At 31.5% G+C, this 15,253-nt stretch overlaps 2 protein-coding genes across 2 annotated transcripts; one reads left to right on the forward strand and one right to left on the reverse strand.

Annotated features, from left to right (window-relative positions):
- The first annotated feature begins 1,103 nt into the window (after positions 1–1,103).
- Myb (proto-oncogene like protein Myb) lies at positions 1,104–6,238 on the forward strand. Its single transcript, XM_065510341.1, has 2 exons — positions 1,104–3,189; positions 4,575–6,238. The coding sequence occupies exons 1-2, from the start codon at positions 2,067–2,069 to the stop codon at positions 5,237–5,239; spliced, it is 1,788 nt and encodes a 595-aa protein (XP_065366413.1). The 5' UTR covers positions 1,104–2,066; the 3' UTR covers positions 5,240–6,238.
- On the reverse strand, positions 6,005–14,320 carry GAA1 (glycosylphosphatidylinositol anchor attachment 1). Its single transcript, XM_065510340.1, has 5 exons — positions 14,065–14,320; positions 13,655–14,005; positions 13,387–13,590; positions 12,022–13,127; positions 6,005–6,485 (listed from the first exon to the last, which is right to left on the reverse strand). The coding sequence occupies exons 1-5, from the start codon at positions 14,240–14,242 to the stop codon at positions 6,354–6,356; spliced, it is 1,971 nt and encodes a 656-aa protein (XP_065366412.1). The 5' UTR covers positions 14,243–14,320; the 3' UTR covers positions 6,005–6,353.
- Positions 14,321–15,253: the final 933 nt, after the last annotated feature.

Consider the following 15,253-nt stretch of genomic DNA (forward strand, 5'->3'; position numbering starts at 1 on the left):
TTTCTTACTATAGCTGGATTCTTAACAACTCCAATATTATTTTCATCGGCTTTTGAAGAAGCCGTTAAATTAGTGACCCCGGGACTTGCAGAATACCATGTCTCTCCTTTTTACGATAACAGCGTATTACGTTTGCTTTTCACGACTTTGATATCAGCCATATTTCAAAGGATTCTTTATTTAAAAATCCTTTAATGTTTTTCACAAAATTTTAAAAATAAACTCATAAAAACTACCTTTTGCCGCTTTTTTTGTTGATTTAACATAATAACGTCAAAGTCGTGTCAATAGAAAATAATAAAAAAGAAAATTGTTGAATATTTAATCAATCTGGCAACTTTATACTCCTGCTCCGGCTGACATCAGCCGCTCACATGCTCACGCCTGTGTATTTCATATGGGAATGTTTGGCTGATAGACCCCCCAATTCTAAATAGAAAAAACTTCATATAAAAAAAATGGTTTAGCTGACGTCAGCCGCTCATGTCAGCCGCGGTGTTGCCACTGGCACTTGTACAAGCCGCTGGCGGCTGACGCGGTGTTGCCACTACAAGTTTGTACACGATTTTAAAAAACCCTAAAGATATGCTAAAGATATTTGAACTTGAATGTAACAAGTTGTCAACGCTTAGCAATTGTATATGATACGAAAAATAGTTGCCACTACTGTTTGTTGTTGTTCTCATGGCTACTCCGTTAAAAAAAACAGATATCGATAAAAAAATAAACATAAACTATTTGTTTATTGTAAGGGACTAACTGTCTAGCTTATTTGGTTAAATACTGGTGTTTATATTATTCGAATTAAAAATACAAAATATTTCATAATACAATTTCTTTTTTATTATTAAATTATGTTTTTAAATTTTACTTGCTTTTCATTCACATCATGTAGCTTTTGTTTATGTCACAAAAGAAGTTGCCACTGTATTTTATATTGATCTGGTAGCTCTATAATTATCTTTAATTTCAAAATGGCCATCTAAAATTATCGATAATAAACGGTTTATAAAGAAGAATTTTCTTTGCTGCTAAAATTTTTTATATTTTTTCGTGGTTTTTATTTAACAAAAATTCTAAATTTTATATCAATTTAAAGTGTGTGAAAAGTTCTATCAGGGCAAAATTAATGTTTTATAAAATTCGCGAATTAAAGTTGGAAAAGTTGACTAGAAAAATTTTGTTGTCCAACGACGGCACAAAAGTGTAAAAAAAAGCGTGCTGCTAGCAGCTGTCATTCGTCATAGTGACTGCATAGCGCTTAGCTAATTACATACAAACACTAACAAAGCGCCTTATATATATGTGTGACTGACAGAGCGTTTGCAAACGTATGTATGAGTGTGGATAAACAGAAAAACATTTTGAGAATTTATAATAAATAAAATAAACATACATTTTGAGTTTTTGTTTAGAATTCATTAAAGCAAGCTAAAAGACAAACTTAAAAACCTAAAGGAGATAGATGTTAAAGAATTCATGGGCTGTGAGTGCGTGTGTTGTGTTGCTTGATTTGGGACTATTGATAAAAAATAAAAAAAAAACATTTCATAAGAAAAGTAAATTCTGATGTATGCTTAGAAAAGGCCTCTGTTGAAAGGGGGGTAGTTACGCTTGCGTTTAATGGCCGAAAATGGAAACTTAAACAACAACAATTTTGACAACTTCAATAGCACACAATCAACAAGGGAATTTATAAATAGATCAGCAACAACAACAACAATAATAACAACTGGTATAAATTCAACAACTACGTCATTATCAGGGACAACCACTGCAAATATCATAGAACCACCAGGCTTGAGCGAAAGGGATGCCACACATTTCCGCTTACGAGACGGTGTAATTGAGGGCTTCGAATATCTGACTTGTTTAAGTTGTGCAGAATCCTTTAAATCCACTTCCCTCATAGAAGTCTACGAGCACTACAGAGAACGACCACACCTAAGACACTACGCAAATTGCCTGTACTGTCAAGGTAAAGTGCATCAATATTATCACAATCGCCAACAACAATATAAATACTATCATAATTGTTTGCGCTGGAAAAGAGGAGAAGATAATTAATGATGATGAAATATGAATCCTATTCTGTTTCCATTAGCGAACAGAGAGATAGTGTGAGCGCTGAATCTGCCGAGTCCGATTATTCGGATGTCGATGGCAGATGTGAGGATGATGCCAGTAGCATTAGCTCGCGCAATAACAATGGCAGTTCGGGTGGCTTTGGCAAACGTTGGTCCAAATCGGAAGATAATCTACTCAAAAGTCTGGTGGAGCAGCATGGCGATAGATGGGATCTTATAGCTCCTCATTTCAAAGAACGCACAGAACCTCAGGTCCAGCAGAGATGGGCTAAAGTTCTTAATCCCGAATTGATAAAAGGGCCCTGGACTAAGGAAGAGGATGAAAAAGTTATGGAGCTAGTCAGACGTTTTGGTCCCAAAAAATGGACTCTTATAGCTCGCTACCTCAATGGACGCATTGGTAAACAATGCCGAGAACGTTGGCACAATCACTTAAATCCCAACATTAAGAAAACCGCCTGGACCGAAGAGGAAGATCGCATCATCTACCAGGCTCACATGCAGTGGGGCAATCAATGGGCTAAAATAGCTAAACTTTTGCCGGGACGTACAGACAATTCCATAAAAAATCATTGGAATTCCACAATGCGTCGTAAATACTACGACAATGAACGAAAATCCACACGACCCTGTTCGGACTTGAAAAGCTCTAGATCACATCTTAAAACACTTATCAAATCGGGCGCTGTCATGACACCGGGCCTTGTTTTGTCGGCCCAAATCTTACAAAGGAACGAAAATAAAAGCCTACCGCCTGAGAAGAAACCCTGTATTGCTAAAATATCTACCAGACCCACACCAAATATTCTCAAAAGAGCTAAACAACAAAATCAACTGCAACAAATGCATGATTTCAATTTGAATTCTCATCATTTAAATCATCCAAACAGCAAACATGATGTTAAACTACCCGATTCACCTGTTATAACGCCCATTAAAACTCTACCATTTTCACCCAGTCAATTCTTAAATTCACCCTGTCTAACCACATTCGAAGATATGAATTTACATGCCAGTACACCCGTAAATAAGAATCACAATCGTTTGGGCGCTGAAACGAAAAAGGAATTGGAATCCTCTTCTATAGAAACGCCACATAAAAGTAAGTTATTTATATTTATTTACAGCAAGGTTACTATTATTTAGAAATACATTTTTAATTAAGTTGTATATCTTAATATGGGATGTTTATACTAGAACTCATTGTTAGTGCAATACTTATTTAATTCAGAAAAAAAATTATTGTGAATTTCTTATCAGGCTGTTTGTTGAGGGTAAAACAAGTTTGAAAGCTAAATAAATACAACATTGATTATTTGTTAAAACTGTTTCTTTTGGTTTGTGGTTTGTTTCTAGAATCCAATACTCTTATTAACTGATATCGTATCAGAAAACTAAACAATTTATAGATGCTGACTCACACTAAATTGCATTGCATTGTTTTGTAAAATTGCAGTGCAACACAAAATAATATTACATACTAAAAACATATACCTACAATGTTATAAAATGATTGAGGACTGAACAAATTTGATTGCTATTTTCATAGTTAGTGATTAGTCGCAATAATTTCTCAGCATTCTTTAATTTTTGCTGTTTTTGGTTTTGATATTTGATTGGGATTTTTTCAGATTACTATTTTATTTCCAACGAGTTTTAGCTTCAAAGCCATAGATAGATAACTGAGAGACAATAACCTAATTCATGAGAATATATGTATTTCAATGGGGTTTGTTACTTATCACCCATATGTGTAAAAATACAGACATTTTTTCATTGACATTTCTCTAGCCTTCCGTTCTATGTATTTATTCTATGTTCAAAACTCAATTGTGAGTGAATACTTTTATTATTGGTTGTATGACTTAAATATGTAGGATTTTTTCTAATGGTTAGCTTTTATTTTGAAACATTTGTACAATAATCCTGCTAAAATCCGATTAATCCTGCTCTTTGCAAACATTTGAAATTGCTGCTTGAGTAGCTCTGAATGATTTTGTAAGCTCTTGTTGAGTTTTACAACAATCTTCATGGAGTAATGCCTCAAATTCTTGGTCTTAAAACTTTTTCGGCTGGCGATCTTTGCCTTCCGTTTCAAAATCACCACTTCTGAACTGCAGAGACCATCTCTGGTACGTTGAATCCGATGGAACACATTCATCATAAGCTTTGGTGAGCTTCAGAGGCACTTTTTTTCAAATTAAAGAAATAAAGCAAAACTTTCTTTGGCACACAATTCGACATTTTCGAAGCAAACAAAGTTTTGTTGTTTTCACTATAATGTTCAATAACTAAGTGAGAATAACGACATCTGTTGTGAATCCCGCATTTTTAGTTATACAACCAATAATTCCCTTTTATAATTTTTGTGGTGAGAAAGATAATTCAGCATGAATGGGACATCCCTCCTCAATGAGGGATTTATTTTTTTCTAAAAACTAATTTAAAAGACTTCTTTTACATATTAACAAACATTTCTTATTTCAGGCTTTATTGGTCCCCGTACACCAACACCCTTCAAAAATGCACTGGCTGCCTTGGGTAAAAAACGTCGCGGCGAACGTTACATTCCACCCAGTCCCTCCAGTTTGGTCGAGGATCTGGCCGAAATCATTCACGATGAGCAATTAAATGACACCATTCAAACAAATAAAGCGGTTGTCAAAAAGGAAAACATACCCGTATCGACAGCAACAGCCGCTGGCAGTCATAACAACTCTCAACTGCCACCGCCCACAAAGAAAGCACGCAAATCACTTATAACCTCCTGGGGAGAAAATGTAATGCCAACAAATCACTCTTCCCAAGAGTCAAAAATGGACAAAAAACCTCAACCATTTGAAACGGAAACACCCAGTAAGTTTTTGATATCGGCTGAGTCCAGCATTATGAGGGATACACTGTGCAGTGAAAATGATTTGCTGCTTGACGATGATGAGGCCAGAGATGATGATGATAAGAAGGAGAACAAACCACAGCTGGACACTGTGCTGGCACGCCAGCGAAATTCTCAACAATACCTAGATCCAAAATGGGAGAAAATGGCCTGTGGCCAAACCAAAGATCAACAATATATGGTGCAACAGGCTCACGCCTGTCTTAAGAATCTCGCCCTAATGCCCAGATCGTTGAATTTCGAAAAGCAAAAATAGTCAGACGATTTAATGGAGCGGAGAAAGTAGAAAGTACCTTTAAAAATAAACAACAAAAACTGAAGCAAATACAATTAGTTAGTTACTTTTTTAAGATAATTGCAATGAGTTCAAAAGTCAAAAATGAGAATTTCAATTAAAATTACTCTAAATTGTAATTATCGCTCCCCTGTTTTGTAAATCGAGTGATTTCAGAACCAAGCGATTTTCAAAAGCAAATAATTGGAAAATGTATGTTTTTGTACATTGAAACAGTTTTGTTTACTCGAAGCTAGAACGAGTAAATCATGTGAATTCGTTTTAAAAACGTTACTCATATTCAGTTTACAGAACACAGGGGGGTATATTTCAAGAACTTCATTGCTAATACTAAAAACAGTAACTACTTTTTTTACAATAATTGGTAGAATTTTTAAATACATATTATTATATATTTTAATTAACTACTCGTGGAATTTAAAAATATACGAGATTTACGAGTAGCCTATACAAATATTTATCATTTCGTTGGTATACACTGTTTTTTTCCTTTTGAAATTTTAGTTTTAAGTCAAAAACATAATATAATATTTTGAAAAAATGCATATATGCAAATGCGTATTATTCTTTTTTAACCAATATTATTGTATGTAGTATAAGTATAAAAAAAAACTATTCCTTTATTTTTTGCAACAAATTTAAAAATTAAATATATATATATATAAAATAAGTCCTAACCTATATATAATTAATTGATTGATTTTAAGGCAAAACAAACAAACCAAATGGATACAAAACAAATTCATTTTATTTTATTTTTTTCGCATACTATTTTGAAATTTTGTTTATGCTGCACTTTATATATTTCAGATACTACTAATAAATTTAAATATGTGTAAATTTTCTTTTCCTTTTTTTTACTCTAAAAATATCAATTATTATTGTATTATAAAATAATATGTAAGTACATATAAACAAAATAAATAAAAATTTATATATAAATAAATATAAACATATAAATGCTTTTTTATTACATTTTTCGTAGCTTAATAGTTTTATTTTTATTTTTTTAAAAAAGTGTAGTTATTTTTAATTAGCTTAGAACATAAATATTTTCTTAAAGACTAGCTGCAGCTTAGTCCAATTTCTTGTTTGAAATGCTGACAATAGGATCGTTTTTAGTTTTGTTTAATACCAAAGTCCAAAAGCAGCACCATAGAGGCAGTAATACTGAGGTGACAATTGTGCACAACCAATTGTTATAAATCTGACAAAAAAAGAATTATAATTAGTAAATGATTTTTAGTGCGATTTATAAAAAAAATCACTCATAGCTCGTTAATAATATCGATTTTTATATGAAAATCTAAAATCACTCATAGTTCATTAATAAGAGGTCCTAGAGCAAAAAGGATATTAATCTGTGATCACTCATATTTCCCACCAAATATCGATTTTTATATCGAAAATCGAAAATAACTCATAGTTCGTTAATAAGAGGTCCTAGAAGAAAAAGGACAAAAATCTGTGATCACTCATATTTCCCACCAAATATCGATTTTTATATGAAAAATCTAAAATCACTCATATTTCCCATCAAATATCGATTTTTATATGAAAATCTAAAATCACTCATAGTTCGTTAATAAGAGGTCCTAGAGCAAAGAGGATAATAATCTGTGATCACTCATATTTCCCACTAAATATCGATTTTTATATGAAAATCTAAAATCACTTATACTTCGTTAATAAGAGGTCCTAGAGCAAAAAGGATAATAATCTGTGATCACTCATATTTTTCACAAAATATCGATTTTTATATGAAAATCTAAAATCACTCATAGTTCGTTAATAAGAGGTCCTAGAGCAAAAAGGATAATAATCTGTGATCACTCATATTTCCCACCAAATATCGATTTTTATATGAAAAATCTAAAATCACTCATAATTCGTTAATAAGAGGTCCTAGAGCAAAAAGGATAATAATCTGTAATCACTCATATTTCTCACCAAATATCGATTTTTATATGAAAATCTAAAATAACTCATGTTCGTTAATAAGAGGTCCTAGAAGAAAAAGGATAATTATCTGTGATCACTCATATTTTCCACCAAATTTCGATTTTTATATGAAAATCTAAAATCACTCATAGTTCGTTAATAAGAGGTCCTAGAGCAAAAAGGATAATAATCTGTGATCACTCATATTTCCCACCAAATATCGATTTTTATATGAAAATCTAAAATCACTCATAGTTCGTAATAAGAGGTCCTAGAAGAAAAAGGATAATAATCTGTGATCACTCATATTTCCCACCAAATATCGATTTTTATATGAAAATCTAAAATCACTCATAGTTCATTCATAAGAGGACCTAGAGGAAAAAGCATAATAATCTGTGATCACTCATATTTTCCACAAAATATCGATTTTTATTTGAAAAATCTAAAATCACTCATAGTTCATTAATAAGAGGTCCTAGAGCAAAAAGGATAATAATCTGTAATCACTCATATTTCCCACCAAATATCGATTTTTATATGAAAAACTAAAATCACTCATAGTTCGTTAATAAGAGGTCCTAGAAGAAAAAGGACAAAAATCTGTGATCACTCATATTTTCCACAAAATATCGATTTTTATATGAAAAACTAAAATCACTCATAGTTCGTTAATAAGAGGTCCTAGAAGAAAAAGGACAAAAATCTGTGATCACTCATATTTCCCACCAAATATCGATTTTTATATGAAAAATCTAAAATCACTCATAATTCGTTAATAAGAGGTCCTAGAGCAAAAAGGATAATAATCTGTGATCACTCATATTTCCCACCAAATATCGATTTTTATATGAAAATCTAAAATAACTCATGTTCGTTAATAAGAGGTCCTAGAAGAAAAAGGATTATAATCTGTGATCACTCATAGTTCCTACCAAATATCGATTTTTATATGAAAATCTAAAATCACTCATAGTTCGTTAATAAGAGGTCCTAGAAGAAAAAGGACAAAAATCTGTGATCACTCATATTTCCAACCAAATATCGATTTTTATATGAAAATCTAAAACAACTCATAGTTCGTTAATAAGAGGACCTAGAAGAAAAAGGATTATAATCTGTGATCACTCATAGTTCCTACCAAATATCGATTTTTATATGAAAATCTAAAATCACTCATAGTTCGTTAATAAGAGGTCCTAGAGCAAAAAGGATAATAATCTGTGATCACTCATATTTCCCACCAAATATCGATTTTTATATGAAAATCTAAAATCACTCATAGTTCGTTAATAAGAGGTCCTAGAGCAAAAAGGATAATAATCTGTGATCACTCGTAGTTCCTACCAAATATCGATTTTTATATGAAAATCTAAAATCACTCATAGTTCGTTAATAAGAGGTCCTAGAGCAAAAAGGATAATAATCTGTGATCACTCATATTTCCCACCAAATATCGATTTTTATATGAAAATCTAAAATAACTCATAGTTCGTTAATAAGAGGACCTAGAAGAAAATGGATAATAATCTGTGATCACTCATATTTCCCACCAACTATCGATTTTTATATGAAAATCTAAAATCACTCATAGTTCGTTAATAAGAGGTCCTAGAGCAAAAAGGATAATAATCTGTGATCACTCATATTTTCCACCAAATATCGATTTTTATATGAAAAATCTAAAATCACTCATAGTTTGTTAATAAGAGGTCCTAGAGCAAAAAGGATAATAATCTGTGATCACTCGTAGTTCCTACCAAATATCGATTTTTATATGAAAATCTAAAATCACTCATAGTTCGTTAATAAGAGGTCCTAGAGCAAAAAGGATAATAATCTGTGATCACTCATATTTCCCACCAAATATCGATTTTTATGTGAAAATCTAAAATCACTCATAGTTCGTTAATAAGAGGTCCTAGAGGAAAAAGCATAATAATCTGTGATCACTCATATTTTCCATTAAATATCGATTTTTATATGAAAAATCTAAAATCACTCATAGTTTGTTAATAAGAGGTCCTAGAGCAAAAAGGATAATAATCTGTGATCACTCGTATTTCCCACCAAATATCGATTTTTATATGAAAATCTAAAATAACTCATAGTTCGTTAATAAGAGGACCTAGAAGAAAATGGATAATAATCTGTGATCGCTCATAGTTCCTACCAAATATCGATTTTTATATGAAAATCTAAAATCACTTATAGTTCGTTAATAAGAGGTCCTAGAGCAAAAAGGATAATTATCTGTGATCACTCATATTTCCCACCAAATATCGATTTTTACATGAAAATCTAAAATCGCTCATACTTCGTTAATAAGAGGTCCTAGAGCAAAAAGGATAATAATCTGTGATCACTCATATTTCCCACCAAATATCGATTTTTATGTGAAAATCTAAAATCGCTCATACTTCGTTAATAAGAGGACCTAGAGCAAAAAGGATAATAATCTGTGATCACTCATATTTCCCACCAAATATCGATTTTTATGTGAAAATCTAAAATCACTCATAGTTCGTTAATCAGAGGTCCTAGAGCAAAAAGGATAATAATCTGTGATTACTCATATTTCCCACTAAATATCGATTTTTATGTGAAAATCTAAAATCGCTCATACTTCGTTAATAAGAGGACCTAGAGCAAAAAGGATAATAATCTGAGATCACTCATATTTTCCACCATCGATTTTTATATGAAAATCTAAAATCGCTCATACTTCGTTAATAAGAGGACCTAGAGCAAAAAGGATAATAATCTGTGATTACTCATATTTCCCACCAAATATCGATTTTTATGTGAAAATCTAAAATCACTCATAGTTCGTTAATAAGAGGTCCTAGAAGAAAAAGGACAAAAATCTGTGATCACTCATATATCCCACCAAATATTGATTTTTATATGAAAATCTAAAATCATTCATAGTTTATTGATAAGAGGTCCTAGAAGAAAAAGGGAAATAATCTGTGATCACTCATATTTCCCACTAAATATCGATTTTTATATGAAAATCTAAAATCATTCATAGTTTATTAATAAGAGGTCCTAGAAGAAAATGGATAATAATCTGTGATCACTCATATTTTCCACCAAATATCGATTTTTATGTGAAAAATCTAAAATCACTCATAATTCGTTAATAAGAGGTCCTAGAAGAAAAAGGAAAATAATCTGTGATCACTCATATTTCCCACTAAAATCACTCATAGTTCGTTAATAAGAGGTCCTAGAGCAAAAAGGATAATAATCTAAAATCACTCATAATTCGTTAATAAGAGGTCCTAGAGCAAAAAGGATAATAATCTGTGATCACTCATATTTCCCACTAAATATCGATTTTTATATAAAAAACTAAAATCACTCATACTTCGTTAATAAGAGGTCCTAGAGCAAAAAGGATAATAATCTGTGATCACTCATATTTCCCACTAAATATCGATTTTTATATGAAAATCTAAAATCATTCATAGTTTATTAGTAAGAGGTCCTAGAAGAAAAAGGATAATAATCTGTGATCACTCATATTTTCCACAAAATATCGATTTTTATATGAAAATCTAAAATCACTCATAGTTCGTTAATAAGAGGTCCTAGAAGAAAAAGGATAATAATCTGTGCCTACTCATATTTTCCACCAAATATCGATTTTTATGCGAAAAATCTAAAATCACTCACAATTCGTTAATAAGAGGTCCTAGAGCAAAAAGGATAATAATCTGTGATCACTCATATTTCCCACTAAATATCGATTTTTATATGAAAATCTAAAATCATTCATAGTTTATTAGTAAGAGGTCCTAGAGCAAAAAGGATAATAATCTGTGATCACTCATATTTCCCACCAAATATCGGTTTTTATATGAAAAACTAAAATCACTCATAGTTCATTAATAAGAGGTCCTAGAGCAAAAAGGTCGAAAATCTGTGATCACTCATATTTCCCACCAAATATCGATTTTTATATGAAAATCTAAAATCACTCATAGTTTATTAATAAGAGGTCCTAGAAGAAAAAGGATAATAATCTTTGATCACTCATATTTCCCACCAAACATCGATTTTTATGTGAAAATCTAAAATCACTCATAGTTCGTTATTAAGAGGTCCTAGAGCAAAAAGAATAATAATCTGTGATCACTCATATTTCCCACTAAATATCGATTTTTATATGAAAATCTAAAATCACTCATAATTTATTAATAAGAGGAAGAAAAAGGATAATAATCTGTGATCACTCATATTTCCCACCAAATATCGATTTTTATATGAAAATCTAAAATCACTCATAGTTCGTTAATAAGAGGTCCTAGAAGAAAAAGGATAATAATCTGTGATCACTCATATTTTCCACTAAATATCGATTTTTATATGAAAATCTAAAATCACTCATACTTCGTTAATAAGAGGTCCTAGAGCAAAAAGGATAATAATCTGTGATCACTCATATTTCCCACCAAATATCGATTTTTATATGAAAATCTAAAATCACTCATAGTTCAATAATAAGAGGTCCTAAAAGAAAAAGGATAATAATCTGTGATCACTCATATATTCCACAAAATATCGATTTTTATATGAAAATCTAAAATCACTCATAGTTCGTTAATAAGAGAACCTAGAGGAAAAAGCATAATAATCTGTGATCACTCATATTTTCCAACAAATATCGATTTTTATATGAAAATCAAAAATCACTTATAGTTTATTAATAAGAGGTCCTAGAGCAAAAAGAATAATAATCTGTGATCATATATTTTCCACCAAATGTCGAAATTTACTAAATTTTTAAAACTTACCAAATTATCGGTTAACGAAAATGTTATGGCATCCATACTGGCAGTGACAGCACGCCAAGCAACATCCTTAATTTTCAATTCAGGAAACTGGAACAAGGTCAATATACACACCAAACCATAAATAAATACTATAGGGTTTAAAAGCACACAATAAAAGGTTAGTAGAGATTTTCTAAAACCCTTCTGCATATTGGGTTTAACTCCCACAGCCAATGGTACACAAACCAAGGCAATCAAAAAGGCCAAAGCAAAGTTTAGCAAGCCTACTACCACTAAAGCTGTTCCCAGGCCAACTAAAGAGGATAAATGCAGCCAATGCATGGCGATGACAGGTAAACGGTACACAAATGGCAAAAGAATTGCCAACACTACCCATAATACCATAGATACGGTAACACTTTGGGCCGTGGTTAAACCATAAGTGGACAGAGAGTTCACCACTAATTCCAAGCCAAGTATTTGTTGACACATGTAACCTATGAAACATGTATAGATGATGAATAGAATGGCAGGTACTAAGTACACTTCTGCATTTTCTTTATCCTTTATAAAAGGAACTTCCTCTTCCACCTGTTCTTTATCAGCATCCTTAATTTGTCCGCCCGCTATAAGCCACATTAAAAATGATTTAATGAACAAAGGCACCACCAACAATACGAGACATGGCATATAGTCACCAATCGATACGAAACGATCATTTTGTGCCAGTATATAAAAGAAGTAGCTCTGATGAAAACGTTCCAATAAATTGTTAAGACTGCGTGATATTCCCTCTATGGTTTTCAACAATGGCAGACCACCATTATAACGATTACTACCGGTAGTTGGCCTCTTAACAGCTTCCAGCGTTAATGATTCAATGCGATGTCTATGAAAGAGGCCATGATTGCCATTTGGCACTCCCGTGGTTTGACTTAGTAACATGCTGAGTAAATTTTTTATATTACTCTCCACTGAAGTGTAGTGAGATGAACGACGTTTCTTCAAAGGTGTTTGTTTGTATCCAGAGATTATACCTTCTCGAGCAGTTATGCGCTGAACTAAATTAAACATGTCTAGATTAGGTAATTGACCATTTAAGCCTTCAATTTTAACATCAATGTAATCTGAAGAGAGAGAAATATAACTGGTTAGCTCTAAAAACATTTATGAAAATACAAAAATCAGAATAATACCAGTATTCGGCAAAAATTTAGCCGAATACCGAAACCGAAAAATACCGAAAAAGCATTAAAGTCCGAACGAATAACCAGTTTCGGATTAGGCCAATTATTGACCTAATATCAGTGTTCGGGGCAGACTTTCTTAAACAAAATATGATTTGCGACGAACTGTTCGTTCGTATTTAATGAATGTGTTCAGTACCTATATCCAAGTCTTGCACTTCAATATTTAAAGCTGCCTGCAGTGATCCAGCTCGTGCAGGCAAGTTGCCATAATTTAAAAAGTTATTCTTTTTTGTGTCCGTATCCATTTCTGTATTAAAATAGGCTTCTAGGAAAGCATGCATACCCAATTGCTCCTGTTCAGTCACTAAGAATATAATATCTTTAGCCCAGTAGTTTTTCTCTAAAATAGGAAACATAAAATTTTTACAAAATACACTATTTATAAAGAACAAACAATATTTTACTTCTCGCAAAATCTGCAAATGCCAATAAAATGGGTACACTAGCTGCTATATCCGTATGATACGATGAGGGAGGCCTATAGGGTGCTGAAAATACTAAACCCTCAGTCGAGCTAGTTCGTGGTGCCCTCAAAATACCATAAACATTTTTGCCATGAAACTCTTTGCCTCCTCCAAAGGGATAACGCAATGTATAGTTATGCACATACGTCTCCAAACCAATTTGTTTCATTTTAGCCGCTATCCAAGCATGAGGTGTAGTTGATTTATGAGTGTCACGCTCGGCTTTCAGTTCATCCATCAATTGTTGAGCCCAGCGGCTGGAGTCTTGTTTGATTTCGGGATAAACCAAACCTGTGCAAATTAAAATGCATAAAATTTTGCAGTTATTTTATAAAAACATATATTCTTACCCGGTGATAGTGCATTTTCCGATAGATAAGTACCATGATTAAAGTCCTTATGACCCAGACAGCCAAACCATACAATGCTGGCGACGTACAAAAGCCAACCCAATTTGGAATGATATTTGGTGAGTATTTTGCCAAATTTATGACGTGGTGTTAACGAGGGATCAGATAAGAGACCCATGCTAATGGAATGCCTAAGTTCTATAACAACTTTAAATATTTTTTGTTAATTTTTCTGCAAAATTCTTCCGGCAAAAGAAAAAAATCACAAATCGTACTTTGTTGTTTTTATTTATTATGTCAGTGTTGTCGTATTGTTTTTTGACAGTTCACTTGGTATTAGGATGTATAAATTGCATTTGGACCTTTTTTGGAAAATAAAAATCGTAATCGTAAAGTCGTTTCTTATTTTATTGCAAAAATTTAAAAAAAATTAGTGTATTTTCATTAGCAAATTTCATAAATTTGCAGATTTTGAAAAATCTAATATTTAAAAGTTTATTTCTTTATTTTTAATCTTAACATTTTTTTTCCATCAATCAAATCAATCAGTTTTTTTCCATTTAATAAAAAAAACATTTGTCCAATTCACAATTGTTGTCGTAGTGTTGTAGCATTGTATGTCATAAATATTTTTCAAACAAATTTTTCGAAACAAAAAGAAAACATTAATAAAAAAAATTACGACATACAACGATACAACGTTACGACACCAATTGTGAATTGGACAATTGTATAATTTTTATATACATATTTATTTTAGTTTTTAACTATATTTTTTTTTAAATGTTTTTGAATTGTCTGAATCGTTAAACGATAATGCTATCGATTGCAATTATTATAATATCGATAAATCTGCAAGTTGTTGCTGAAAGATTTGTACATATCTATGTATATTTAACAAGTGAATGAAAATGGAAGTTGAATTTGATTTCATTGTAAAATTTATAAGTTTTTGTCAATTTATGTAAACATTAATATTCATAATTAATTTTATGTTAAATGCAAGAAAAAAATACAAATTTAAATGAAGTGTAATGTGAAAGTAAATTTGTTTAACGCAATATTTTGTGCGCCATAAATTGAAGTAACCAAGTGAAAAAAAAATTATTTTGATGATGTTTTTTTAAATCATCAATTCTTTTGAACATTTTACTAATGTATGCAATTAGGGACCACCTTTTTAATATGC

This window comes from Calliphora vicina, chromosome 4, assembly GCF_958450345.1.
Source record: "Calliphora vicina chromosome 4, idCalVici1.1, whole genome shotgun sequence".
Classification (NCBI taxonomy): Eukaryota; Metazoa; Arthropoda; class Insecta; order Diptera; family Calliphoridae; genus Calliphora; species Calliphora vicina.

Excerpts from the sequence above, each read along its gene's own strand:
- GAA1 (XM_065510340.1), bottom strand. The coding sequence starts at position 14,242 with ATGGGTCTCTTATCTGATCCCTCGTTAACACCACGTCATAAATTTGGC. Across the intron at positions 13,591-13,654 it reads ATTTGCAGATTTTGCGAGAA|AGAAAAACTACTGGGCTAAA; the intron begins GTAAAATATTGT and ends TTCCTATTTTAG. Across the intron at positions 6,486-12,021 it reads TTTCGTTAACCGATAATTTG|ATTTATAACAATTGGTTGTG; the intron begins GTAAGTTTTAAA and ends TTTTTTTGTCAG.
- Myb (XM_065510341.1), top strand. The coding sequence starts at position 2,067 with ATGATGATGAAATATGAATCCTATTCTGTTTCCATTAGCGAACAGAGA. Across the intron at positions 3,190-4,574 it reads TATAGAAACGCCACATAAAA|GCTTTATTGGTCCCCGTACA; the intron begins GTAAGTTATTTA and ends TTCTTATTTCAG.